The sequence below is a fragment of the Lontra canadensis genome, unplaced genomic scaffold (assembly GCF_010015895.1).
Source record: "Lontra canadensis isolate GAN:19392208 unplaced genomic scaffold, GSC_riverotter_1.0 scaffold3, whole genome shotgun sequence".
NCBI lineage: Eukaryota > Metazoa > Chordata > Mammalia > Carnivora > Mustelidae > Lontra > Lontra canadensis.
The window spans coordinates 19,400,118-19,428,053 of record NW_022630997.1 but is presented as its reverse complement, the minus strand read 5'-3'; the positions used below and the strand labels follow the sequence as shown (position 1 = coordinate 19,428,053).

Below are 27,936 nucleotides of genomic sequence, written 5' to 3'. Positions count from 1 at the left end.
TAATAAAACAACACCAGTCCTTCTAGGAAGTCAGGGGTGCAAGGTTAATAAGTGTCAAACGTAACCTGTATGTGGCTTGAGCATGAGGGCTTGTCGGCCTCCAGCCGTATCCTGGACGCTGACCCCACAGGGACTTAAAATCTCAAGGTCAGAGTTGGTTCAGGGTCACATGCTCTTGAGGTCTCTGAAGACAACATGGGCTGCATTGCGTCCAGCGGCTCCCATGACGCCTCCTCCTGAAAGACAACCACCGGGGAAGCTAAGCTGCACTCAAAGCCCTCCCCAGAGAGCCTGCTGGGCCAGGGCTCACAGAGAAGCTGAGCGCCGCCCGGACCATGGGCATCAGAAGCCCCTGGATGACTACTAAGACAGATTACAGGCTGGCCTCTGGGCAGGGGGCCCAGCGTGTGGTCCAAGCAAGTGCACCCTTCAGTCTGGAAGCTGGTGAAACCAACTCAAGGTTCAAGGGGGAAGGGTGGGGGCACAGACCTCTCTGGGACGTGTCCATGAGGAAGGGCAGCCTTGGTGAGGTCAGCTGGGCTTGGCAGAGAGGCTGGGAAGAGTTTTTAAATTGAGAAACACCTTACCAACTCGTACTGGTCTAAACCCTGGAGGGGGGATTCAGGGACACGGGTCTCTCTCAGCCCAAAGTCGGCATTTGGATGCCGCCTCTGCGACCTATTCTCAGACCTCGCTAGGAGGAAGTGTGAGCTACCCCACAGGGGGAGGGTGCAGCCAGCTGGCAGAGCCCCCCACCCTCGGTTCCTGCGCTCCAAGAAGCCTGAGTATGGGGGTTGGCTTGTTCTTGTAGGCGGTCCCTGCTTGCAGGCCTCTTCCCCTGCATCCCTGCACCACTGATCCCAGCGGCACAGGGAAGGGGCCCCGGGGCACTCACCCGGGTGGGCGCCACTTCCGCAGAGATACAGGCCCCGGAGGGGACAGCGGTAGCTCGAGTGCAGGGGCGCAGGGCGGGCGAAGTAGAGCTGGTCCAGGGTCATGGCGCAGTGGAAGATATTCTGCGGGAGGCGGGACCACAGTGGTTAACATAGGAGTGTTAGGGGCTTTACCTCCTTTTCGAGTTTCCCCGGCCCAGGAAGGTTCTTCTTTCAGCTATGTTCTCTTGGATTCTTATGAAGAAGAAAGGGGAGGGGAAGAGCGAGAACTGGTGCATATCCTTGCTCTGGGGATGGAGTTTTCTAGAGGCAATTTTCAGGAGGAAAGAAAGGTGAGCATCTTCAGAGCAGAAGGGAACTGAAAGGGAAAAGAAGAGGGAGATTTTAAGGGTTTTGCTGAGAACTATAAATCCTCCTTACTGTGTTTGAAAAATGGGGGGGTTGACTTATTTTGGCAGTTGGCTCACCTTCCCTTGGCCCAGACACCCACTTGAGCCTGGGCCCTGGGGGGGTTCATGTCCCAGAAGTCACTGTTGATGGCAGGCAAAGGGCAGGGGACTCCAGCTTGGTTCTGCTCCCCTAGCCTGTGTCCGAGCAGCCAGGAAGTGGGGAGCAAGGGCCAGGACAGGGTAGGGGGAGGTCAGACTTTCGGGACAGGTCTGGATAAGAAGACTGACACGTGCTGGACATCACCACAAGGATGTCCTTCCAGCTAACCCTCTCAGCATGTCCTGAGCTGAGCTCTTGTCCTCCCCTGCCCAGTCTGCTTTCTTGCACCTTCCCCACCTTGGTGGGCAGCATCACCTGCCCTGCCTGGGCCTCCAGGCAGACCCTTCCCCTCACCTCTGCCCTGACCTCTGCATGCCTGCCTGATGCCTCCCCCATCCCTCTGCTCTGCCCCCCCCACCCCCCCAGTGCCTAGTCTCCTGTGCTCTATTTCCGGACCAGCGCTGTCCAATAATAATATAACATGAGCCACATATGCAATTTTTATTTTCTAGGAGCCACATTAAGATTTAAAAAGAAACCAGTGAAACGAACGTCAATAATATATTTTATTTAACCTAATAGATCCAAAACATTATCATTTCAACATGTGATCAATATAATAATTATTAATGAGATGTGTTTCATTTTCTTTCATCCTAAGTCTCTGTGGGGTGCTGGGCGGGTTGCCTGTGTAGCCTGGCTCTGTTTGGTCTCACCCCACGGAAGCCACCAAGAGAAACATGAAGCTGGTGGCTGCCTTGTGGACTGACCTCCTAGCTGTTCCCTCTAACCCCAGTGTCAGCGAGGTTTTGCAATCAGAGAGGCAAGTCCAAGGACATATTGCCTTAAGAGGGGAGTTCCCTCTGAAGAAAGCCAGATGGGAGCGGTGGCCATGGGTGTCCAGACAGAGGGGGCCACGGTCTTGGTGACCTGCTCAGCGGGCACTGTCTCTCCTGTCTGATCTCTTTACTCCTCCCCAAATCCCCAGGTTGGACCACTTCTCTGTCCCCTTCCACTGCGGTCTCCGCACCATCCTCCCTTCCCAATTCAGGGCGGGTGTAGAGGGACAAGAGAAAGCTGAGCGGGCATGCCAAGGGGTGGGGGTGTAGGGAGAAGAAGGTGAGGTCCCTCGTTTTTTTTTTTTTTTTTAAGATTTTATTTATTTATTTATTTATTTGCCAGAGAGAGAGAGAGAGCACGCGAGCGTGCACGAGCGCACAAGCAGGCAGAGTGGCAGGGAGAGGCAGAGAGAAGCAGGCTCCCCATTGAGCAAGGAGCCTGATGCAGGACTTGATCCCAGGCCCCTGGGATCATGACCTGAGCCAAAGGCAGCGACTTAACCAACTGAGCCACCCAGGCGGCCCTGAGACCCCCGGTCTTATACTCACCCCTCCAGGAAGCCCGAAGATTCTCTCCAAATCAGGTGGAGTGAGGATGTCCCTGCCTACCACTGAGCCCTTGAAGCCAGGGGCATAGGCCTCGATGCAGTCAAACACTGGGCACCAAAGAGCAGAGAAATGAGATGGTGTGAGAAGAAGAGGAGGCGCTAGGATTCTACAGCTTGGCAAATTTATAAAAATTCATTAAACTACACACTTAAAATGAGCTTATTTTACTACATGCAAGTCATATCTCAATAAGCAAAAAATAAAAACAGTCCATGGGCAAGTAAATAATCATTACAAAGTCCTATGGGTCTACCCCACTTTCCCACTTGCTCACCCCAAACCTAATCGCAAAGTTACTCGTCTCCCATGAATATGCAGAGTTTTCTTCACCTTCTTGGTTTGTTCAAGTTGTTTCTTTGCTTGGAATGCCCACCAGTGCCTGGCCAACTCCTATTCATCCTTTAAAACCCAGCTCAAATGTCCCTTCCTTTGGAAAGCGCTCCTTGTCTGGTGAATAGCTTCCTCCCTTGGTTCACACAGTACATTGTCTTGTAAGATTGGTTCCCTCAAACCCCGACTGGGTTGTGAGCAACCTAAGGACAGGAACTGAGTCTTTTAGGCTTTCTTGGCCCAGTGCCTGGTCGAGGCAGGCACACACTGTGTTGACTCAGCTTCTGTTGGGTACTTCTCTCCCGCTGGGACGGGCCTGAACAGGTGTTAACCCTGAATGGGGCAGTCAGGAGGGGAGGGGTCCCAGCTGTCAGGAGACGGGATGGTCTGCCCCCTTTACCTTTGTCTGCATATGCGCTTCTCTCCTGCTCATCCCACACCTTGCCTCCGGCCAGTGCGTAGGGAGTGTACTGAGTGAAGAGGGAGATGACATGGCAGCCGGGGGGAGCCAGGGTGGGGTCCATCGAGGAAGGGATGCAGAGTTCAATCATAGGCCTGCCGCAGGAGGAAGAGAGAGGGTCAGGCGTGAAGAGCGGCAGCCGCCCTGAGGGAGGGGCTGGGAGTGGTGACAGGGACAAGAGGAAGGCAGGCCTAGGGTGAGATGATGTGTGTCTGCGAGGCTGTGGTGGTTACTCGCCTGTGTGGGGTCTGTACCCCCTGGGACGGTCCAGAGCAGCCGGGGCAGCTCCCAGCCCCTGATGCACCCCCACACCACCACCATCCCTGGGTCTCAGGTCCCTCCTAGTCTCCCCCTACCTGCGTGCCTGTCCCCACCAGCCTCCACTCTGATGGTCTCAAACCTCTCCAGGGCCCAGCAGACAGCGCCCTTGAGGGAAGGGGCCAGGCCCAGGGCAGCAGGTGCTCAGGTGGCCAGATTTCAACCCAGGTTAGCACTGTCTGCCCGCCTTTCCCTGAGCAGCCTGCACAAACCAGAGCTGCTGGGGCTGAGGCCCCCCGACAGAACCCCAACCTGTCCCGCCCCTCCTCTGCTTACAATGCGGCGTCTACTTGGAGCACATTTCCCCTCTAATCTCCAAATACAAGCATCTTCGAGGCCATGTGAAATGCCCTTCCTCCCTGCCTCCCTCACTTGCAATGTATCCTATGAACCTGGTTGTCCCCTAGGCATCTCCAAAGCAACTTGTCCAAACCTGAATGCTTAAAGCCTGCTCCTTCTCCCACACAATAGGTTCCCCCTTTTTATAAAGACGAACACCATCCTCCAGTGACACCTTTTTAGCTCAACCCCACTTCCCGTCCAACAGCACATGCTGTCAGGTTCACCTTCGAATACCCAGTATCTGGCCACTTCTCGTCACTTCCACTGTCCCCACCCTGGTCCAGGCCACTGTCTTCTGTCCCTTGGATTCTGCAACAGTAATCAGTTGCAACAGATGCCTTTTTTTTTTTTTTTTTCTCCCAGCAGTGGCCAGAGCGATCTTTCCAAAATGGAAGTCAGGCTTGGCACAAACTTTCCAAGAGTGAAAGCCAGGAGAGGCTGACAAGGGCCCGGCTGCCGCTCTGGGGCCCTTCCTTCCTTTCCTTGCTCCCAGGTTCTCTTTCTCCAGCCTCTCTGGCTACATTCCTATGCCTCCAACACAGTAGTCCACTCCTGCCCCAGGTCATTTGCACATGACTTGCCCTCTGTCTGAATGTTTTTCCTCAGATATAATTTATAAGACCTTTGTGCAAATATTTCCTTTGGGTCTCAGGTCAAACGCCATGCTGTCAGAGATGCCTTTCTTTCCTGACCTCCTTATGAAGACTAACGAACCATCTGCTCCTCTGACCTATTTTTCGCCATACTATCAGTGCGTGTTTGATTGTCTTGCCTTCCACCATAGGTCAGTCCCTGGACTAAGCCTGGCAGAGTAGAGGCTTGGAATATTTATGAATGAACAGGGCTCAATCCTCTTTATGTCATGCTATAAATATTTGCGTGTCTGCCCTAAGGTAAGCTTTGTGCCTTCCTGCCCCTGCCTGATCCCTGACTCCCCTAACCCACACTCAATATGGAGTCCCACAGAGAACGGGTTTTCAACAAGCTTTGGCAGACAATTGATAGTATGGAAAGGTACTTGCTCTTATAATATCCCTGCCTGTTCCCAGGACGGAGATACAACTGGGGTGGGAGGTAGGAAATGCTTTTAAAAGTTTTGCATGAAGGCAGCTTATCGGTGACAAGAAAATACGGAGCAGGGGGATCAGAGGAGTGTGTGCCCTCTGATGGGCTGCCGAGTCAGAGAGACCCCTTCTCTCCCAGTAAGCATTTTCTCCAATTCTCCCCAAATGCCAGTGCTCTTCTCTCTGCCGTCCTTTGCCCCTTCTCCTAATCTGTGGCACTTGGCCTCCCCATGTCCTTCTCTTTACTCCCCACCTGCCCTGGCCCATGGATTTATCGCCTGGGATGAACTTCCTATCCGTAGAACTTAAGTATGGATTTAGGTAGATCTAAGACACTGACTGTTAAGCCCCACGACGAAGAGGCAACCCTCACTTGGGCCTAGATAGTCACCCTCCCTTCCCCAGCCCATGTGTGTAGGAGTGCCGCAGGGGGCACAAAGCCCAGGGCCCACTCACCTGTGGGAAGGCAGGCCATCCACGGCATCTTGGAAGGCCTGGTGGAGGAGGAGTGTGTCTTCACAGTTCAGGTGGATAGAGCACTGGTGATGGGGCTGTGGCTGGCCTCTGGGAGCATTGGGGGCCGCCAGGAAGTCAGGCAGCCTGTCGACAGCCACTGAGGGACCAAAGAGGAGGGTGAGGGCCCAAAGGCCTATGTCCTTGGCCTCCCGGATCCTCCTTCTCTACCTATCACCCTGCTCACCCAAGTGGTGGGTTGGAAAAAAAAAAAAAAATTATGGGGGTGGAGGGAAGGGGGCTGGTCTGGGAATAGAGATGATGATGTAAGTCAGTTTTTCCCAAACTGGGAGATTTCTCACTCGGATAATGTCAAAAAAAGACAGTTCTGCAATCTGTGTGCCTCTTACCGTTGATCTTGGTAACAGGTGACTTGGTGTCCAGCTGGGAGATCCTCTCCACGAACTCCTTAGGAAGCCATTCCTGGAAGAAGGTTCCATGGAAAGGCCTGGGGATGGCCGAGACCCCCAGGGGGGTGCTGCCTTCCTTTGGTGAGGATGGTCCCTCAACCTCCACTGCCAGAAATTCCTTCCATCATTCAGAGCTCAGCCAACGCCCCTCCTCTGTGAAGCTCCCCTGCATCCCCCACCCCGCCCCCCTCCAGCTTATCACTGACCACGTCTTCCTTTGACCTCCCACAGCAAATGCAAATGGCGCACACCAACTCCTACTTTGGACATGGCCAGATGGCCGAAGGCCCCCTTTCTCCTTTGGTCTATAAGCTCTTGAATGTCTTGATTATCTCAGAATTATCTTGACAAGATGCTTTTGAACTGATGTTTGTTGAATTTTCCTAGTGGAATCACTCAGAAAACCTGGTGTCTTGTGCCCTCAGATAGTCCCAAGAATGGTTGGGAGCTCCATACTCATAGACATATTATCATATGTTTCAGGGACAGGGAAGGCGCGATCGGTTACAAAAATTGCCCCCAGTCCTCACCCCTCGCCATATCCACACACCTTTGTAACATCTTCCCACTGTGACTCTGGGCTTGGGACAAGGTGACCATGAACCAGTAAAAGGCAAACAGAATCCTGAAAACCACCTGCATGAGTGACTTTGCTCACTTTTGGCTTCTGCCAGATCCCGAGAACCTGCCTGGACTTATCATCCTGGGGAGTGAAAGACACATAGAGCAGAGCTGGTCAACCTGGTTATTCCAGCAGAAATTGTCTTGGGCTAGCGCCAGCCAGCCAGCCTGAGAACAGGAGTGAGGCCAGCCAAGACGAGCAGGCCCCACCAGCTGACCCACAACTGATGGAATTTACAAGAGCAAGCCCAGATCAGCCGAACTCAGCCAAGGTCAACTGAATTCTCCCATTCTGCATGCCAAGGCAGGACTTCTTATTAAACGTCCAGAAGCTTTGCGGTGGTTTCATGCAGCACTGATAGGGCCAGACAACTGACACAGAAGGAACCAGAGTTCGTGAGAGCAGTGAGTCAGGGGAGTAGGATAACTCCGGATTAAAAGTCAGACCTGAGTTCTAAATCTGGTTCTGCTAATTGCCAGCTGCATGCCTAGGTCATCTCCTCCCCCTGGACCTTTCTCCCCACATCTGAGGCTTCTTCCCTGTTTGCTATCTGACTGTTGGGTCAGGGGGAGAAGGACTGGCTTCCCCCAGCGCAGAGAGACCGGGCGCTTGCAATCCCAGCCTCACACGGTCCTGGTGCCCTTACCAACACCCCGCGCAGACGTCTTGCCTCCAGCCCCCAGGCCTCACCTGCGGCGTCAGCTTCAGGAAGGTGGCCTGCGGGGAAGCATTGGACAGCACCACTCGGCTCCTCACCTCCGAGCCGTCCTGCAGCACGACTCCTTGGGCGCGCCCTTCATTGCTCACCAGCACTTTCACCACTGTCTAGAACCCACCAGAGCAAGGCCCCAGAATCCCCCCAGGAAGGAAGATACAGGTTGGATCTTGGGGGGATTTCTGCTGTGCTGTTCCGGGTGCTCCCAGCTTCCCCACCTGAACCCACCCTGCGGGGCTCTGCGGCAAAGCGCGGAAGCCTCAGCCCACCCACGCCAACGCAGAGGCTCAGCTCTAATGGGGGTTAGGGGCCCGGGGCATTCAAAGGGAGGTGGTCAGAAGAACTGGGACCTGATTGACAGCTGCTCAGCCAAGAACAGGCTGCATAAACTCAGCCCCTTGATTCCAAAGCCCCACTTTGTGCATGGGTAAAATGAGGAAACTTCCGAATTTGGGATTTTGTTCTATGCTGGGATCCCTACAGATAATCAGGATAAGGGGTGGGCAGGGATTCACCTTTTCAGTGAAGACGCTTGCTCCGTGTGCCGTGGCTGAGCTCATGATGGCTTCTGAGAGGGCACCCATGCCACCCTGGACATAGCCCCAGGCCCCCTGCACCCCCTCCAGGCCCCCCATCACGTGATGTAGCAGCACATACCTGAGGACAGACCACTGGGGTCAGTGGTTGGAGGTGCAGTTTAACTCCCCAGAGCTCTAGGTGCAAACAGTCCTTTCCTTCTGGTACCTTTAGCCTCTCCCTTCCCCCATGCTGCCTTTCTCATCAGCCTTTAAATGGGCTCTAGGCTCCTGTAAGGCCTGTTGCCTCATGCCCTACATCCTCTCCCCATGCAAACGCATCTACGGGCAGAGCCATAGCCCCAACCATGCGGCGGTGATCCCACACCCGCAGCCCTAACTCTCTCCTGAGCTCCGGCTACCCCAGATATCTCCGCCTGAGTGGTTTTTTTTTTTTTCCACAGGCAGCCGCAACCCATCTCTTTCCCCATTCCCCAACCTGTTTTTCCTTCATTCTCCCCATCCTGTGATGGCAGCTTCCGTTTCCCACAGGAAGCTGGGGGCCAGTCGTGACTTGCACCTATGCCTCACTCCCTCCATGCAGTCAGGCACCATCAACCTGTCTCCCAGAGAATGTTCCGGTTCCTGCCCCCTGAGGCCTTCTCTCTGGCCCAGGTCTCTCCTCCCTTCCTTCAGCTCCCACAGTGATGTCCTCCTGGTTGGACCACCTTCTCCCACTCTTTATTCCCTGCCTACCTGGAGCCCCATCACAAAACCTAGGCGAGTCCTGTCACTTCTCTCCTGGGATGCCTTCGCCGACTCAGCATTGCCCTCAGTGGCATGGCCAGTCTCTGGCTCCAGCCTCATCCCTCCCCACACCCATCCCTTGCAGTCTGCACTCCTGTCAAAGCAAACGTCCACATGGTCCCGGCTCAGCCCCCAGTGCTTGCCTGGACTGGTCTGGCCGCCTTGAAGCCCCTCCCTCCCTCATGTCTGTCCCGAGAGTCTCAGATTAAGTATCTCTTCCTCACGGAGGCCTCCTCTGACGCTGGATGGCATTGCTTCCCTGCTCCACCCCATTCCCAACCCTCACAGAACTCCCCTATCATCACTCGCCCTGTGTCTACCCCTCCTGTGAAGATCTCAGTGCCCTCCACGTCCTGGCCCTGCACTTGGCACAGGTAAGAGCTCCATCAGTATTCACTGGAAGGAATAATGAGGAAACAAATTACTTAAAGGTGCATTTCACACACTGGGCAGTAGCTTTGCTTCCAGGAGAGCCACAGAAAAGAGGCCAGGAGGCCCCAATAGAAGATCCAAATTGGAGGGTGGATCATAGAGTTGGCCAAGGTGGGGCTGCCACTGCCAACCCCTTTTCCATGGCCCTGGGGAATTTGGAGCTGGCTTAGTGTGTGCTGAAAAACCACTTCCAAGGGTGGTTCTTGTCCTTTGAGAGAAAAGCCACGTTGACAGCTTCTAGCTGCATCTTCTGATGTACTGGAAATGGCCCAACACTTGGCAGCATCCTCTATCCTAACACACGCTTGCGCACACACCCTCCGCTCCTGTTCCTGCAAGGGGCTCCTTAAGTCACACCACAGATACAGGCTTCACTGGGTCTTGCTGCCCCCTCTTGGCTCCGCTGTCAACACCCACACCAAAAAGGGAAGGCAGCACCCCACCCTGATGAAGGTGTCTGTGGGTGTGTGTTCTGGAACCCAGGGACAGGATCTGTGGGGGAGAGAAAGGCAGTGGAACTTTGTGGGAGAAGGGATAGAAAGAGGAGAGAGAGAGAGAGGACGGGGTGGAAGGGAGAGAGAAAAAGAAGGAGGAAGAGGAGAGGGAGAAAGAACTGTTCATGTTGGGCTCCCACAGTGGGAGAGAGGCTTTTCCCGCTGCAGCAGGAGAGAGAAGTGGCTATGAAGGAAGATTCTAGAGGGCCAGCTGCAAATCAGCTCTGCCACCACCAGCTGTGTGACCTGGGGCCAGACCTGTCCCTTCTCTGAACCATGGCTCCCAGGTGTTGCTTTGAGGGTTCGATGAGCGCTTGGCTTCGTGCCCGGTTCACAGGGGGAGCAACAGCTGTTAGCACCCTTGTTGAGAGAGTCACTTTGCGCCTGCTGCAGCCCATGTCCCCTGTCCCACACTCACCCGCTCCCTGGAGTGTGGGGACTTGTCATGGCTCCGATCACAGCATCTGTGGCCAGAGTGGCTTTTAGGGGCTCAGACTCAAACCACTGATCCAGCACCTGGGACAGCAAAATGTCAAGGAGAAGGGCAGAGGGGCCTCAGGGGGAGCGTCTCCCTCCCTGTGAGGTCCAGCCTGAGGCTGGGGAGTCCCTTACCTTTGTAATTGGAGCTGTGAGGACCTGGTAATACTGGGGCAGCTGGGCTCCCAGCACGCGACCTAAAAGAGAAGACCCATAAAACAGAAATCGAGACAGGCAAGAAGGAGTCCTTCCCATCTATGATATCTCTGTTCCTATTTCTTTATCTGCAAAATGGGAGTGATATTTCATATCCCCAAGGGCTACTGTAAGGAACAAATGACATATGTACAGTGTTTGCAAGTTCACGGGCATGAATACATTTTAGTGCTTGGAGTTATTTTTCAAAAGTGTTAACTTGTACCTTAGTCCCTTACTTTGAACTCTGTAAGGCCCGCCCCTGGGAGGTTGCCAGCTTGGCGGGTCCACTGCTCAGAAGTTGATTCACACCAGCTCAGGGACTAACTGGGCAGTAAGGCCCCCAGGGCAGGGATCGTGATCTCTAGCAATTTCAGCCCCAGTGCCTGGCTTAATGTCTGGCACTAGAATTTGCTTAATAAATTTCATCGCATGAAGCTCTTTGGACAGGCCTTCTGAAAGGCAATGTCGACTTTTATATTTCATGATAGATTCTACTGGCTCGGATCCTTCCCATAGCCACACACTTTTTCCTGCAGCTCCACAGCGCCTCCAACTGCAGCTGGGCTGATCTGCCCTGCTCCTTGACTCTGGGCTCACCCACGTGATTTACCTGGGCCAATGGGATGTTTGCAAACGGGATGCAAACAGATGCTTGAAACTGGCCTGCACCTGCACCCTTGACCTCTATGCTTCTGCCATTGATGTCAGACGGCCAGACCTGGACCAACTGGCTGCTTCCAGGAAGAGGGTGGGAAGCCCCTGGAGTACAGGTAGGGTGGCTGATGTGCCCCAGCCATAAACCCACAGGTGAGACCAGCCCAGCCCAGACTGCGTGGACACGTGAGAAATAGATGTTTATTTTTATGTGCTACTTGAGTTTTGTAGCTGTTACATAGCAATTTTGTATGAGCTAACTCATTCAGGGCTTTTCCAGAATGCAGGAGCTAACCTGGCCTTCATATCTTGGAGGAATGTAGAAAACAGCAGCATGCTTGGTGAAACGTCCCTTCTCATACCCATGGCAGACATCACTAAATTCATCAGAGAATTTCTTGCTGAGCTCAAATCTAGCATCCTTTGTGTATGGGGACATCCCTTCAAACTCCCTTGGCCCCTGTCTCTCATTCTAGTTAAGACTGCGGTGACAAGCTCCATGCAGGCTTTAAGTCAGCCTCACGCCGTCAAACCCGACAGCATCTCACTTCAGATCTATAGGATGCATCTCTTCATCTCGTCCTGAGAGGGGTCTCTGGCACCATGACTGGACACCCAGGGGAGCCCACTTGGCACCCATGGGTGCACTGCCCAGAAGTTAATGCTCCAGGTGGGAGTTAAGCCCCATGGAGCAATCTGGGACCAGTGGGGGAGTGAACCTGTTGGACCAATGTGTCCCCTTTTCTCTTGGGAATGGTCCTGAGGTGCCCTTCGTGAGGCTACGTGGGTGGTCCCCCTAAGAGCTAGCACCTGTCGCCTGTGGTGGTGGCCACAGCAGCAGCAGCACCCCCCGTGATGGACTCTTCCTCCTTCCGCACCATCCCTTCCCCTTGGGGTCCCCTTCCAGATGAACTGTGTGCACACCAGCCTCCGTCTCAGGCTTTCTATCTCGGGCAGCGAGGCTAGTACCCGCTCGGCACAGTGGTCCAGGCAGCCCCTATCCACTGCCGGTAGTGGGCAGGCGCCTAAAGGTTCAAGCTCATGTCCAATCATCCAGAAAATGGGCTCAACTCCCCGAAGGTCACTCATTAGACCTGATGCCTGCACCTTGGACTCACCTGCCTGCAGCAGGGGCTTGAGCGTGGAGAGCGCCTGGAGCCTTTGCAGAAGTGAACCCCTCTGGAAGGCCTCCGTGTCCACGGGGGCTGCATCCAGCAAAGGTTCAATGGCTAATGCCAAGCGATTCATGAACGCCTCATATTTGGGAAAGGCCTGGAACAGAGAGCTCTGAGTCAAGGCCGCATTGCTTAGCATCCCACAGGGACACTGCCCCCACGCTCCGGCCTCCATCCCACCCTAGCTGATGCCTCCGTAGCTCCTCAGGCCTCACGCCCAGCCTTGGCTCAGTTGGGTTGTGGTAAATTACTCCCAGTTCCAGGCCTGCATGCTGACGTCAGCACTGGGGGAGGCCAGAGAGATCCCGAGCACACGAGCCACCAGGGTGCTGGGAGGGACAAGGGGTTGTGCTGGCTGAGACCAGCTGTCAGCCACAGAAAACTGGCAAGTGTCCTAGCCTGTGGGCTCCATGATAAACCAGAAAACCGCTGCAAGGATTCTTCTCTCTGTCCTGTCTTTCCGTATATTGCTGGTGAGAGTAAGATCTCCTCCCCTGTATAGCAGCACGATGACTGTTCTTTCCTGGTCTGCAAATCTCCTCTGTTCTCTTGACATATGCAGAAATAGAAGCCTACACCCCTTCACCCCACAAACCCCAATAATAGAATCCATTTCTTTTCTCCTCCTTCCTTCCTTCCTTCTTTGTTCCTTCTTTTTTCTCCTTCCCTCCCTCCCTTCTTCCTTCCTTCCTCCTTTCTTCCTTCCTCCTTCCTTCCTTCCTTCCCTCCCTCCCTTCTTCCTTCCTTCCTTCCTTCCTCCTTCCTTCCCTCCCTCCCTTCTTCCTTCCTTCCTCCTTCCTTCCTTCCTTCCCTCCCTCCTTCCTTCCTTCCTTCCTTCCTTCCTCCCTCCTTCCTTCCTTCCCTCCCTCCCTTCTTCCTTCCTTCCTTCCTCCTTCCTTCCTTCCCTCCCTCCCTTCTTCCTTCCTTCCTTCCTCCTTCCTTCCTTCCTTCCCTCCCTCCCTTCTTCCTTCCTTCCTTCCTCCTTCCTTCCTTCCTTCCTTCCTTCCTTCCTCCTTCCTTCCTTCCTTCCTTCCTCCTTCCTTCCTTCCTTCCCTCCCTCCCTTCTTCCTTCCTTCCTTCTTCCTTCCTCTTTCCTTCCTTCCCTCCCTCCCTTCTTCCTTCCTTCCTTCCCTCCCTCCCTTCTTCCTTCCTTCCTCCTTCCTTCCTTCCTTCCTCCTTCCTTCCCTCCCTCCCTTCTTCCTCCCTCCCTTCTTCCTTCCTTCCTCCTTCCTTCCTTCCCTCCCTTCCTTCCTTCCTTCCCTCCCTCCCTTCCTTCCTCCTTCCTTCCTTCCTTCCTCCTTCCTTCCTTCCTTCCCTCCCTCCCTTCTTCCTTCCTTCCTCCTTCCTTCCTTCCTTCCTCCTTCCTTCCTTCCTTCCCTCCCTCCCTTCTTCCTCCTTCCTTCCTTCCTTCCTTCCTTCCTTCCTTCCGAATCCATTTCAATAGTGTGGTTAGGACACACCCCGTTCCTTCACTGGGTGGGCGACAGGAGCAGGGATGGATGCCTGTGCCCTGGGGGCCCTAACTTGATCCTCAGACCCCAGCTTTCAATTTTTCGCTGCTCTACACCCATGAATACATCCATGGAATTTTAGTCAGGTTGCAGAAAGAAAAGCCCTGCACCGAAGTACATTTGAGAAGTGTTGGTGCACATGATCTTAAATAGCCTTCTCTACAGCACGCCCCCGATGGGACAATGCGAGAAGACAAAGCCGGAAAGGTTTCCTTACTTTCCACAATGGGATGGGGCCCCTGCCTCCTCCTCTTGTGGGCACTAGCATGCCAGGCCACAGCCACTGTCCTCTAGGCCCAGCGACGTGGCCTTGTCCTATGCTCCTCTCTAGGGCGCCTGAGACGGTCAGGGTTTGGAGGAGGGCCTTGGAGGCTCCGGTCCCCGACCCACTGCACAGAAAAGAAGCACTTTAAGAAAGCAAGCCCCCCCAGGTGATTCGGATCATCACGGGCTTAGGAGAGATACTGAGTGTCGGTGGCTCTCTTGGTTTTACCCAATACTAAAGTACAAAAAGCAACACAGGTGGATTGTGTTAATCTAGGTCTTCTTCTGGAAAAGTCCTCAGTGAGACAGGAGTTCATGCTATGCCATCAGGTTGTACCTAGGCTTGGTACCAATATATGTCCCTTCAAAGAATCCAAATCTGCAAAACCAGGCACACCAGGCCCCTAACATTATTCCATGGTTCGCATATGTGAAGCTACCCAACAAGTTCCTTATGATGCACTCCCAGGAAGAAAGTGTGCATTCTCCTTCAGACGTATGTCTGCCTTCCAGCAGACCTGCGTGCCATCCTGGACAAATTCTTGCCTTGGGCTGCCAGGGGAGTGACGCCAAATCCAATGAATATTTATTATACCTCTCTTGTCCTAAATACCTGATCCAGTTCATTCCATCCTTAATTGTCTCTGATCCTCCCTTCATCCTTCTTTTTGGCTTTCATGGGCTTTAACACCGATAAGCACCTGCAGTTCTTTCCAAAGACAGGCGAGATGGAAAGCACATGCAGTATAAGTACATACCAGTGGATTCCCTTTTGAAATTCAGCTGGCAGATACCACCTGAACAGTGGCCTCATACTGAACACACACAGGTTTGAGGATGTCCAGTGTCCACTGGTCTTTTTTTCTTTTTTTTAAGATTTTATTTATTTGATAGAAAGTGAGCACGAGTGGACAGGGAGGAGTAGAGGGAGAAGCAGGCTCCCTGCTCAGGACCCTGGGATCATGACCTGAGATGAAGGAAGAAGGTTAACCCACTGAGCCACCCAAGTGTCCCCAGTGCCCGCTGGTTGTAATCAGTGTTCTCCATCCCCTCCTCTTTGAAAAATCTGAGATCAGAGGCTGCCACAGACTGGAGCCTTCCGAGGGCAGGAGAGATGGCCTGTTCAAGCCCTCATGGTCTTTGGACAACATGCTCTAGGATGATTCCAACCAGGCCCAATTCCTTTCAAGAGCCACCTACAGGCTGGCGAGGGAGGAGGAGATCCGTCGCTGGTCCCTTTCCCTACCTGGGCATCTTTCCGTGAGAACTGGGCAATCTGCTTCTGGTTTTCCGCCATGTCCATGCCCAAAAGAAGAGACCTGGGCACCTTGCTCCCCAAGCCCTCTTCCAGCATTGGGGTGAAGGAGTAGGGGTCTCGAAGATGAACCTTCAGCCCGTGTTTCTGCAGAACACACACAGCATAGCAACAGTTGAAGGGGTCTGTGTCCTCTGCCCTTGACCCTTCTCTGATTGTTCGCAGCCATTTGGGTACCTGAGTACAGTTCCCCAAGGCAGGTGCTGCTGCTTCTTATTTTTTAATGCAAGTATACAAAAGCGCTCTCGCCCAGGCATCCCTTGGCAGGCCACGTCACACCCCACCACACCACGCCATACCACACCACACTGAACCCCGCCATGCCACATCGTAGCAGACCATGCTACCCTGTGCCAGTGACTGTCCTGGGGTTTACAACGACCACCTCACAATGACTGTAAGTTAATGGTCCTCATTGCACAAATACAACAACAGAGGCTCAGAGCAGAGAGGGAAGTTGGCCAAGGTCACCTTGGGAGGTAGGTTTAGGTTTCAAAACCACATCTCTGTGACTCCAAAGCTTTGCCTCTCAGCACTGGTCTGTAACTACCCCCACTTCAGAAATAAATAATTAAAATGTAGAAAGACACAAGAAAGTAATGGTTATGTGAAAATCCATACTTATAAGGTAGATAAATTATTCACATCTAAAAATTTTATTTACTTTGCAGACTCATTTACTCCAGGGTCACTTTAAAGGGAAGTTCCCTCGAAGTATTTAAAATATGATTTGATTTACAAATATTTGACTGGCAAACAGAATTTTCCAAAAGCACAGCTACTTTTTTGATGGAGTATAGATAATACAAAAGGGACATGCGCTATCCCCACAAATAAGACTTACTCTTCCCACCAGAGACACCTTTTTTCTGAAACCACTCTATTGAGGGGTGATCAGCATACTGAATCTTTAACATGTTTAACCTGGTGAATCTGGCATCTAGAGACTTCTTTCCCAGACACGTGGCCAGCTCCCTCTCCCAGGGACTGCTATCACCCGAGAGGCAAGACCTCCCTTACACACCCCTTACTTCTGGTCCCCTCAGCCTGCTTTGTCTCTGAAACACTCACTGCCACCTGGCTAACTGCATACTTAGTTTCCCCGTGTCTCCCCTACCCCGCCCCGCCCCCGGTAGACTGTAAGCTCTGTGGGCTCAGGGGCATAGTACCTTTGCTCAGGACTCTATCCCCAGCCCCTGAGGTACTGCAATTAACATGTATTCTGTTGATTGAATAAATGAATGCCATGTTTCAGACAGGGGACCTGTCCAGAAGCAGAAACAAGAGCTGTGAGGAGAAATTCTAGAAAATACAAAGAACCCAAAAGCCCTCTACAACAATTACAACTGACGTTTACCCAAGCCGGAGATATTCCAGATGGCGGGATCGCCACAGATGGAGCACGCTGTGGAGGTGAATCCAAACGCTGTAGGGGTTTGGGCTGGGAGACCTCCAGGGTCCTTCTTCAGTCCACTTTGGGGAAATGTCTCTGATCCAAGCTGGAGGAAGTTCCAGCTTGGTTTCGCTCTCTCGACTCAGTAAACTCTTTCTCACCCAGGAAGCATCCTTAGTTTCTCCTTTTCCTTCCCCTTCATCCCATCCATCACCACGTCTCATTGGCCCAGTCTCTCCGGAAGTTGCCTGCTTCTCTCCGTCTCCACCGCCCCTCAGCCCAAGCCGCCATCCTGCAGACCCCTGCAGCTGTTGCCTCACCCGTCTCCTTGAGACCACAGCTGCTTCCACCACATTCCACAGCACCCAACAGGTGGACTGACCTTTCGTGAAGTTACAAACCCCATCTCTCCTCTTCCTCTGCCCATGGCACTCAGGATAAATTGCAGTCCTTCCCTCACAGCCTACAAGGCCCTATCTCTGCTGGTCCCAGCCCCTCTCTCACACCATCTGCCGCCCCATCCCTTGTCTGCTTTCTTCCACCGTGGGCCTGTCCACCTCTACCTCCCTCTGATTGGAACACCCTCTGCTCAGGTGACCACAAGGACAGTAACTCCTTAGCATTTGCATGTCAGCTCAAATGTCACCTCCTCAGGAAAGCTGTCTTGGTCAGGCAGTCCAGGCTGGAGCTCTGGTTCCTCACTATCATATTGTCTTGTTTTCCTTTCTTCGGGTACTACTTCCTCTACCTGAAGTCCTCTTACTAAGGGCAGAAGCCTTGCCCCCTCCCTCACCACGGTATCCCCAAGGGCTTCTCCCAGCGAGGGACGCAGGGTAGCATTTACTGAATGAACGAATCGATAGCCCACCCCAAATAAGGGACCCAAGACTAGCTTCCAGTATAACTAATTGAATATGAGTAATGTTTTCAACTGATTCCAGGACTTTCTCATAAATTGGACCTTTGTCATTATTTTTAAAGATTTTATTTATTTATTTGACAGAGAGAGATCACAAGTAGGCAGAGAGAGAGGAAGGGAAGCAGGCTCCCTGCTGAGCAGAGAGCCCAAAGTGGAGCTTGATCCCAGGGTCCTGGGATCATGACCTGAGCCAAAGGCAAAGGCTTTAACCCACTGAGCCACCCAGGCGCCCCGACCCTTGTCATTCTTGATGGTTTTAGCTATGCGGTGTCAGAATAAGAAGAGAATTGTTAAATCCCCATTAGATTTGCTTAGATCATGTAGTTTTCCTCCTATAACAATAGAACCCTTCTTCTGATTCCCCCAGGAGCGTTCTCAGCCGGGTGAAAATTGCTAGGAAGGGGCAAGGTATATACGAGGGACCAGAGGTAAGGGAGATCCAAAAGCTGTGGTCCCCAGCCCCACCGCAGTCCTGCAGAATCAGATCTCGGGTCAGGATCCCATCATTTTCCCAGGTTGTTCTGATAGACCTGAAAGTTTGAGGGCCCTGACTTAGGTTTCCGGGAGTAAAGCAGGAGCACAGCGATCTGGCTGAGACCCAGAAGATTATTAGTGAAGGGAAGGGAGGACAAGGGGTTGCCACTTGAATGAGGTCAAGGCTGGCCCAGGGAGAGGTGGACAAGGTGGCTGCTTGCTGACGTGCGAGGAAAGACCCCACCAGGGCGGAACTCCACCCTCCCAGCCTGGAGCCCACTATTTACTGTGGGGCCATTTTTAAAGCAAACCTGTTATCTAGTGGGCAGAACCAGGAGGTGAATCAATCTGATGCTCTCGGTGACAGCTGTGGAAACTGAGACCCAGAAGACAGGCCCCATGGAGGCCCCATGGCTCAAGGGTGGCAAGAGAGGCAGTGGCACCAAAGCCAAGACTCACACTTCAGGTGAGGGCTTGGTCTAACTGGGGACAGGCCCCAGGGAGGCTGTCTTGTCTTTCTGGAACCTCAGGTTCTCAAATGTGACACAGGAGTCATAATGCTAGCTGACAATTTTGGGGTACAGAGCATGCCCCAGACAAACCTATTAACCGCCACAATAGCCTTATGAGGTGGGTACCCTTACCATCCTCATCTTGCTGACGAGGAAGACGAGGCACCATGTGGGAGCTAATAAAACCATCAGGGAGGAATTCAAGTTGGCCCATTAGGTCTCAGAGTCTGTGAGCTCAGGCCGGGCTGCGCGGGAAGCTCCCCTCTGTGACCTTGTCCACTGCAAACTGCAATGTGCTGGAAGGCGCGGGGCTGAGCAGGATGGCTCTAGGATGCCTGTGCCGGCACGTGGGAGCCCAAGAACGGGCAGTGGGAGGCAGCCGGGCCTGGTTCAAGCTCTCTGTCGTTTCCTAGCATGTGAACCTAACATCCCAGAACCTTAGTTCCCTTGTCATAGAATGGGACACTAACATTCCTGCCTCATAGGTGAAGACCAGTAGCTAGAGCCTTAGAGCTCGTAGCCGGAGTTGTGACACTGCTGAAATAACTGTTCTTCACTGTTGTTTGGAAACAGAACATTCCCAGAGTTTAGCTGCCCTCCTAGAAATGCTGTCCAGCCTGTCAGTGTCCTGTTGGAGAAGGTGCTTTGTACTCCACATGGAGTTAGTTCTGTGTATCACGAAGCAGGACTGTTTTCTCCCTTGATTTGAGCACCGTGTTCCTGTTAATGCAGTCCAAGACAGGAAGTCAAAGCATATACTCAATTCAGTGGGGGGAGGGGTTCCTAGTTAAAGAAACCCTATGAAAGAAGCCATTTTCAAAGGAGTAAACTTTTTTTTAAAGGTTTTGTTTATGTATTTGAGAGAGAGAGACAGTGAGCGAGAGAGAGAGAGGGAACACAGGAGCAGGGGCAGAAGAAGAGGAAGAAGCAGACTCCCCACTGGGCAGGGAGCCCAACATGGGGCTCGATCCCAGGACCCTGGGATCATGACCTGAGCTGAAGGCAGATGCTTAACCGACTGAGCCACCCAGGCACCCCTCAAGTGAGTAACTTATTTTTATAAAGAGAATACGCACATGAAAATTTCTATTCTGTGATCCTGAGTTTTCATAAGTTAGATATTTCAAAAAGGAGGGTGTACCCACAGTCCCCACCCACAGCCACGTCTGCCACTGTGTGTAACTGGTGTGTTTGCAAGCTGTCTTCAGCTGTAGTCTGACATGGGCTGAAGACCGAGACCCTTTCCCCGGCCTTAGCTGGACTTCATCCTGTCTTGCCTGGCGCGTGGCTCGCTCATGCGCTTTCTCTCAATCTCTCTCTCAGTAGGCAACAGTGGCTGAATGTCTTAATAACTTCAAACTTTCAATTTAGAGCAAAGTTGCTGCTCAAATGCTCACAGCTTCTCACACGGATGACACACAGGACCCTTTTTCCCGAGTGGAGGTGACAGAGACATCCAGCGGGGAGAGGCTAAGTGGGCCCCAGGGATCTGGTCGCCCAACCTCCAAAATAGGCAGCGGGGGTGACAGGAATCTGAAAGGACAGGGCCAAGCTGCGCCAGCCTGTGGACCGAGGTTAAGCTGACTAGACGTCAGCAAGGGGCACTGAGCATTCTCGGGACTCCCTCAGAGCAGCCCGGGAGTCAGAGGAGGTGAAGGTCCCTAGGGGCCAGCTTCAGGCTCAAGCTGCCCACAGTGGTAACAGGACCTAAAGTTTAACGAGGGCAGAAATCGGGCTTTTGTCGGAGGCCCAAGGGTTCAGGCAGTTCATCAGCGAGGACCAGGTGAGACGCCAGGCAGTGATGGGGCCCGGCAGAGCTGGAAACCCAGTCCCATGCAAGACACCAAGGCTTGTTCTTCAAAAGATGTCCATTTTTTTCTGTGAAATTTCCCATTTGTAAGACCCTGGGTAGGCTAGACAAAGCCCATCTGTGGGCCTGCACTGAGGAGAGCACGTGGGGCAGACAAACCCTCCACTGGAAGAGACACCCCAGGTGCAGGGAACCATGTGGGCACAAAATAGGGAGGCTTCACCCAGGTAGGGCGGGAAGCTGGAACTGCCCCCCCATTTTTGGGCCCTGGGAGGCTGTACCTTCAGCTCCAGGTCAGTGTAAATCTGCGGCCTCAGCAGGCTGAGGAGGTAGGACGCTCGGGAGAACTTAAACCCTGAAACAGAATCCAGTGAAGACAGTCACCAGCAGTCACCAGCGGTCACCAGAGGTTCCCTCTGCCACTCCCACCTCTCAGGGCTCACCTGGGATGATCTCCTCTGTGACAGCTGCACCCCCGATCATAGGGCGTCTCTCGAAGACGGCTGTGTCCACCCCCAGTCTCTGCAGGTACGCCGCCTGAAGGGCACACAGGGCCCTCTTTTCATCCTGGGGGCCAATCTGCTGGCTCAGGGGTCCCGCTATAGGGCCGGCCTGCTGGCCCTAGGCTCATGCTGTTCCTGCCTCTGGGAATGCCATTCCCTTGCTTCCTTCATAAATTCCCACTTGCCCAGATGTCTTGTGAGACGCGACGTGACTATTCCTGCCCCTCTGTGTCCCAGCGGTGACCTTCCCTCCTGCATGGCCTGGTTCTGTGAAGTCCTATTGCACCGTGCCCAGCCCTGCCCAGGCTGCCCAGCTCCCCCAGGTCGGGGCAAACCTCATGCCTCCTCACAAGCACGGAGAGGCAGGAGCACCTGGGTGGCTCAGTTGGTTAAGCATCTGCCTTCGGTCATGACCACAGGGGCCTGGTATCCAGGCCCACACTGGGCGCCTGCTTCTCCCTCTCCCTCTGCCTGCTGCTCCCCCTGCTGGTGCACATTCTCTCTGTCAAATAAACAAAATCTTTAAAAAGTAAATTAATAAAAGTTTACTGCCAGACACTGTTTAATCCAGCTCACAACCCTAGAGGTGGGCACTATGGTTCTCCCCATCTCACAGATGAGGAAATGGAGGCCCAAGGAGGTTAACAGCTTGCCTCAGGCTCATGGAGCTCCTAAGGAGAGCTGTTGGGAATTGAACCCAGAGGGTCTGGACCGAGGACCTATACTCCTGACCCATCCCAGTGAGGAAGAAAGCAGAGCCGCCCTGGCACTGGGACACAGCCTGGCCCTCAAAGGTACGCCGTGTCCTTCTCACATTAGCCACGAACACCCTCACAGAATGATGACACCTTGGACAAGCAGGTTCTGAGACCACTGAAAATCAGGCAGAGCAAGACCACTTCACGATTCTGTCTGAATACAAACAAGGGCTCTTAGTCACCCACAAAATACCTTACACCTCTTTCAGCCAGAGTAAGTGGCTGCTACTTCCTTACCAGGCACCCTCTCCTCCTATTGGCCCCCCTCCCTGATAGGTAAGATTCATCGAGATGCCCAGTCACGGGGGTGCTCCCACTTTCTGACGGTATCCAATCTAGAGCAGACCCTGCATCCTCACACTGTCCCCCCAGTCATCCAACTTGAGCTCAAATCCTAGAACAGGTTCTTCCAATCCCCTCCTTCCTGAGCTGCCTCACGGCCCCCCTACCTCCCAGCCCCCACAGCCAGTTACCCCCTGACCCCATGAACTGCAGGGCTGTGCTTGGGGGGCCCTGGGTCTTGGGCTGGGGGCGCAGACACCAGCCTCCCCTCGGCTGAGTCCCCATCTGGGAGACCTTGGATGGCAGGTCCTTGAAGCATGTCCTCTGTTCGCTTCACAGCAACTCTGAGAGTGGGTGTTTTTTTTCCAATCCTACCATGGCTCAGAGAGCCTGAACAACTTGCCTTGACCTTCACAGAGAGAAAGTGGCAGAGCTGGAGGACGAACCTGTGTTTCTATTAGCATAGAATCCATGTTTTAAATTACTGATTGGTTGAGTTACATAATGCTCCCTGTAAAACGTTCACGTAAAACTAGTATGTCAGGGGAAGTGTTCAGATTGACCACCGGTCTCGTAGCCCGCCCTCCCCAACGTGCTGAGTTCCCCTGTATCGATATCCTGGAGCAGCCGTTGCTTCAGGGAGATGCTCCACGTTTGTCTTGTGAACACCCTCTAGCACACACAGCGGCCTCGGAGGGGTGCCGGGACCAGAGTTTGAGAAGCACAGCCTTAGGCTACCCCTGGCCTGGCTCAGCTTTGGTTGGAGGAGCCAGTGGTGTTGGGAGCAGGGCCCTGCCTCCTCTCCTAGGCTGGCTTCCTTGCTTTCTCCGGGATGCACTTGGGGTCATGTAGCTGCTGGACACTTCAGCCTTGACCCAGCTGGGGAGCACGGGGGCTGCCCATAATCTGTAGTCAGAGGGCCCCACCTGGCCCCAGCATCCGAGGCTCTAACCTGTCTCCCCGGTTCTGCCAGTTACATACTTTCCCACCTTGTCATCATCTTGTTTCTGAAAGCCCCCTGACTCTCCCAAAGTCATGGGGGAAATGCACATACATTAAGGAAAGGAAAGGGAGCCCCTGCTAGCCTCCTTAACTACCGTGGATACCCATTCGAAAGCCACTTGTGGGCGCCATGGAGAGGAGACAAACCGGCCTCCCTCCTCTCCCGGGCCGGCACCCTGCAGGCTTTCTCGGTGCCAGCTTCCTTGCCTCTGGCTAGGGAAGCGGGGCGTGGGGGGTAGGTACTCACAGCCACCAGCCCGTTGTGTCCTGCAATGAGACAAGGGGGAGGAGGAAAGCAGCAGTAGTCAGTGGGCAGATAGACACACTCCTTGGGGAATATGGTCACCCACCCCTGTCCCCATGCTCATGACGATTCTGGGGAGGTAGCAGGGAGTTTACCTCCTGTACCTGGATGTGTTAACAGCATCTTATTTGATGCCATAAGTCACCTGGTCTGTGGGGAGTCAGAAAACCCTGGCTCTTGCCCTAGCTTGAAAAATGTCCTGTCACCCTGGCCTAGCCAGTGGCTCTAGGCTGGAGTGAGGGACAGGAGAAACCCACAGTCATCGGACAAAAGCTATCTCATGAAGCCTCGCATTGCTGGACTTCCGTCACTTGGGAACAAGCAGGTGATGGGTGGAGAGTGTGTCACAGTTTCCTTGGCTGCTACGCTGGGGCTGGACCCCCTCGCTGGCACAGATTCCCCGTCTAGGGGCCATGCTGGGCGTGCGGATGGCTGCCACCAAACACAGCTGCTTCTGCCCAAGTGTGCTCTGCTCTAGTGCCCCAGAGGGCTTCAGGGACATGGCTTTGTCTTTGTCAGTCACCAGTGTTCCCCGAATAAGAACAGTTCAAAGGAAGTCATTAAACACATGTGGCTTCAGCATGTGCTAAAGGAGCACCGGCCGACTAGGCGAATTTGTCTGTCTTCTATGTGTTTCTTTTCCAAAATCTTAGGAGGGCCGCCCCTGGGTTGGGACCCCTGAACTTGACTTGAGGGCTCAGGTTGCACACTAGTGCCTCTCCTGCTCTGAGAAGCTTCAGGACATCCGAGAACTTGTGGGAACGAGGATTCAAAACCCTTCCCCAGAGTCTGCTGGGCAGGGACCGGGGATGGATTTCTCACAAGCCCGCGGGGTCATTCTGATGCAGGTGGTCTAGCGCGGCCAGGGGCTGGGAGTGTCTCCTCTTGCCTCACTCTCAGGGTAAATGTAGCTGCTTATGGGAAAGCCCTTGTGGGGCGGAGAGCAGGCCGGGGTTGTTTTCAGGTAATGGGGACAGGTCCCGTCTGCAACACTTGGCCCGTGTTTCTCCTTGGTGACAGAAGGTCACTCTGAGTCTTCAAAGACGTCAGCAGAAGACTATGTCCTCGGAGCACCAGCCTGAACCCGGCGCTCACTCAAATCAAACGTTCAGCTATTAATTTGACAAACATCCATAAATAGGAGGCAGCGATGACCCACATGATGGATTTCTTCACGGCTGAGCTGACTTTGTTTTACATTTTCCACACGGAGACACCCAGAATTTTAGAGGTCATTGAGCCAACTTCTCTTCCATTGAAGGAATCTCCGAATCATTCGTTCAACCCTCTTTGAGCACAAGCCACAGGAAGAGCGTGTCTTACTCTGCGAGCTGGCCCCCACCCGACATACACATGTATCCACAGAAACAAAAGTTTCACGAACTCATATTAACTCACCACGTGATAAGCAGGTGATGAGCTATTTGATTATATTTCCTTTAAAAGGGAATGGTTAATATGCTATTTTTATATATTTTTGAAAAATTTTTTTTCTTTTTTTTAAATTTAATTTTATTTTTTCAGTGCTCCAAGACTCATTGTTTATGCACCACACCCAGGGCTCTGGTTTAGAAGCTTTGCTGGATGGACTCATGGGTTTGGAAAGCCCTGCTCTCAAATACATATATCAAATTAAAGGCCGGCCATCCTGGGCTCAAGCTGGTTCCTATTTATAGGACGTGGCCCTCTGAGAGTCTTTCTGATGGGCCATGAGCTTCAGGCTTCTTCCAGTGTTGGGGCGAGAATAACCAGTAATATATGTAGAGCACCTGACCCTCAGCAGCCCCGCGATAAATGGTAGCTATTCGTCTCTTAAATAATGCTGATCATAAATCTTGGGAAATGAAGGCTTCCAGTCAACTGGGTCCAGTTCCATCATCCCACATGAGCCCACAAAGGCACAAACAGACCTTAAATGACAAAGGTCAAGATTGCAGCAGCCCAGGAACCTTGGCCCTCCACCACCCCATCCCCAATCCTGCCTGAGCCCTCCTTGGGCTTCCGGTGATCTGTCCTTTCCTCCTGAGGGGATCTGAAGCTGCAGGCTCTGACTATCTCCAGCCCGACTCCAGGGATCTGTGGACAGCCAGGCACGTGGGTTCTCAAGTGTGGCCTGCAGCCCCCTGCACCCGAACCGCTCCAAATTCTGGCTGGATGCGCTGACTTTCCCTGAATCCTAATCACCAGGGACAGGGTCCAGAAACTGCATTTTAATAAGCTCCTTGGATCATTCTTGGGCATATTTAGTCAAGGGACTAATCAGGGCTCATCTTCAAGGCCCCTGGATACTGGTGTGACCTCAGGGAGCAGAGCTAACCCTTCTCTCCGAAGATGCCACTCTGTTCCTCACTTGATCCCCAAATTCCCTTAATTAAACCAGGCTGCCCTGAATGCTTAGCAAAGGCAGAAACAACGTCAAGGAAAAACTCACACCTGTGGCTCATAGACGTGTGGGCCACTCAGGCCTCTCTGGTGACATGGAGTCAACCCTCCCTGCCAGGAGATATCGGGGTTGTGTTGTCACCAAGGGCAAGAAAGCAGGGGGTGGGGGGAACACCTTCCAGGTACGGGGAGCCCAGTCCAGTCACTGAAGTCTGGAGCTGGCTTTCCCTAGCTGGGATGTTTGTGATGGTCGTCAAAGGCCACCGTCGTTAAAACTGAGATTATTATAAACTTACAGTGAAATACATTATATTGAAAACAAAGGTAATCAATACTCAAAACTTGTCACTTCCTCATCGTTTCTCCACAGTTTACAATTACCTTCGTTCTCGTGGTTCTTTACCTCTGAGCAGCCGTGAGTGGCCGTGCCTCCCTCCCAGGGGCACACACAGCCCCTCACGGTGGCAACTTGCAAAAGGCCGTGGTGGGAGCCCTTGCACCAGGGAAGCCAGCCGACAAGTCCACCTCGGGGCTGGGCGGTATGACTCTGCTGGCGGATCCAAGCAAGAAAGTGACGGAGAAAACACGAACAGTGCGGATGAAACCCGGTCGTGTGCCTGTGGCTGCCGCTGTTCTGCGGTGAACAGCACAGACCTCCAGAGAATGTTCTCCCAGTGCAGGAGAAAGGTCATCTGACGGAGCTAAGCCCCTCCCATTACTGGACGAGTGAAGTTGAGAAGGGGCTGTTGCTTCCCGTTGGTTCTACACTTTAAAGTCATTGCAAACGGCAAGCCTTGTTCCTTTCCAAGCTGGCCGGATTGGTGGAGGGTAACCACAGGTTTGTTGTTATGTTTAGCAAAAAGCACAGAAATTTGGTGAGAGCCAATTGGCTACCTGGAACTTAGAGTACTGTGTATCTTATTTGTAAATGTGTCTGCTCTACGTCTTTTATTTCAGTATTTATCATGAGCTTCCATATGTATGTTCGCAGACATTTTTCCCTGTAGGGGCCCTTGGAATGTTCTCTGGCCGTGACTGCTCTCAGGGCACACATGAATGAAGGGCTGGCAGTACAGGACGCAGCTTTAAAACGGTGATGAGCATCTTCTTTCCATCCTGCCATTGTCTGTCTGTGTAAGCCCAATGGGAGAGAATGCCAGAAGGTGACATTTGGGGCCTCCCGGGAGTGTGAGTGGAAGGCTCTGAGCAAAGACAACCTGGTCCAGGCCCTTTGGCCTCCCACAGTCACGTGGTGGAATCGGACACCCGGAGCCTGGGGATGAGCAAAGGCCAGCAGGACCCTACGTGCCCGAGGGTACGGGGACATCTGTGTCCAGGGGTGCACACCCGGGCTGGGCCGGCCAAGATAACAGGGGGTGTCACCCTCCCCAGACCTATGTGCTGGTAACTCTGCAACTCATTTCTATTTTTTCCTAACTCCTCTTTAAGGAATCTCCTAGTTTCCTCAGGGAATGGGCAGTCCTAGTGGTGAGGTGGTGGTAACCAGAACTCAGGGCACTCGGGGTGGCTGGATTTCATGGGTCTTTTATGCTAAGGCTCTTTGTTCCCAACCATTGTGTACCTTCTGCTTTCCAAGAATGTGGTGGCAACTAGCTAATTTTGCAAGAGATACGTGGGAACTCTTGAGCTCACCTATTCCTCCCTGGTCATTCTAGAAGGGAAGACCCAAGCCTGGAGAGGGCAAGAAACTGCCCCAGACCACGGAGCAAGTTGATGGCAGAGCCAGCCCCACAACCTTAGTGCCTGCTCACAGACTAAGCAGACTTTCCACCACCAACCCTGCTCTGGCCCAAATCCAGACCAGCTTGTGCCCAGAGCAGAGGGAAGTGTGGGGCATGGGAATGCCGCCCCCCGCCCCCGGCCCCGTCCCCGGCCCCGTCCCCGGGACTCTGAGCAGGGCTGCCCTCCCCACCCCTCAGCTCGGGCACAGCCCTGTTACCTGCTCCTATCACCACGGCATCGTATTCAGGCTTCAGGCGTCCCTTGGCTCCCCAGTAAGCTCGCCTCCAAGCCGGGCAGGGAGGAGCACCCAAGGCCCTGCTGAGACCTGGACCCCTTGCAGCCATTCCTGCCCAGCACCAGGCCAGGAATTTGCTTCCAGTCAGCTTTTGTGCGACTCAGGCAGGGGGA

General features: G+C 53.3%; 1 protein-coding gene across 1 annotated transcript; it reads right to left on the bottom strand.

Annotated features, from left to right (window-relative positions):
* Positions 1-27,936, bottom strand: PYROXD2 (pyridine nucleotide-disulphide oxidoreductase domain 2). The gene is made up of 16 exons (XM_032882693.1): positions 27,746-27,936; positions 23,347-23,366; positions 20,998-21,091; positions 20,836-20,909; positions 15,378-15,533; positions 12,300-12,453; positions 10,465-10,526; positions 10,271-10,368; positions 8,120-8,261; positions 7,580-7,714; positions 6,208-6,280; positions 5,801-5,957; positions 3,561-3,715; positions 2,771-2,877; positions 896-1,016; positions 1-236 (listed from the first exon to the last, which is right to left on the bottom strand). The coding sequence occupies exons 1-16, from the start codon at positions 27,870-27,872 to the stop codon at positions 166-168; spliced, it is 1,746 nt and encodes a 581-aa protein (XP_032738584.1). The 5' UTR covers positions 27,873-27,936; the 3' UTR covers positions 1-165.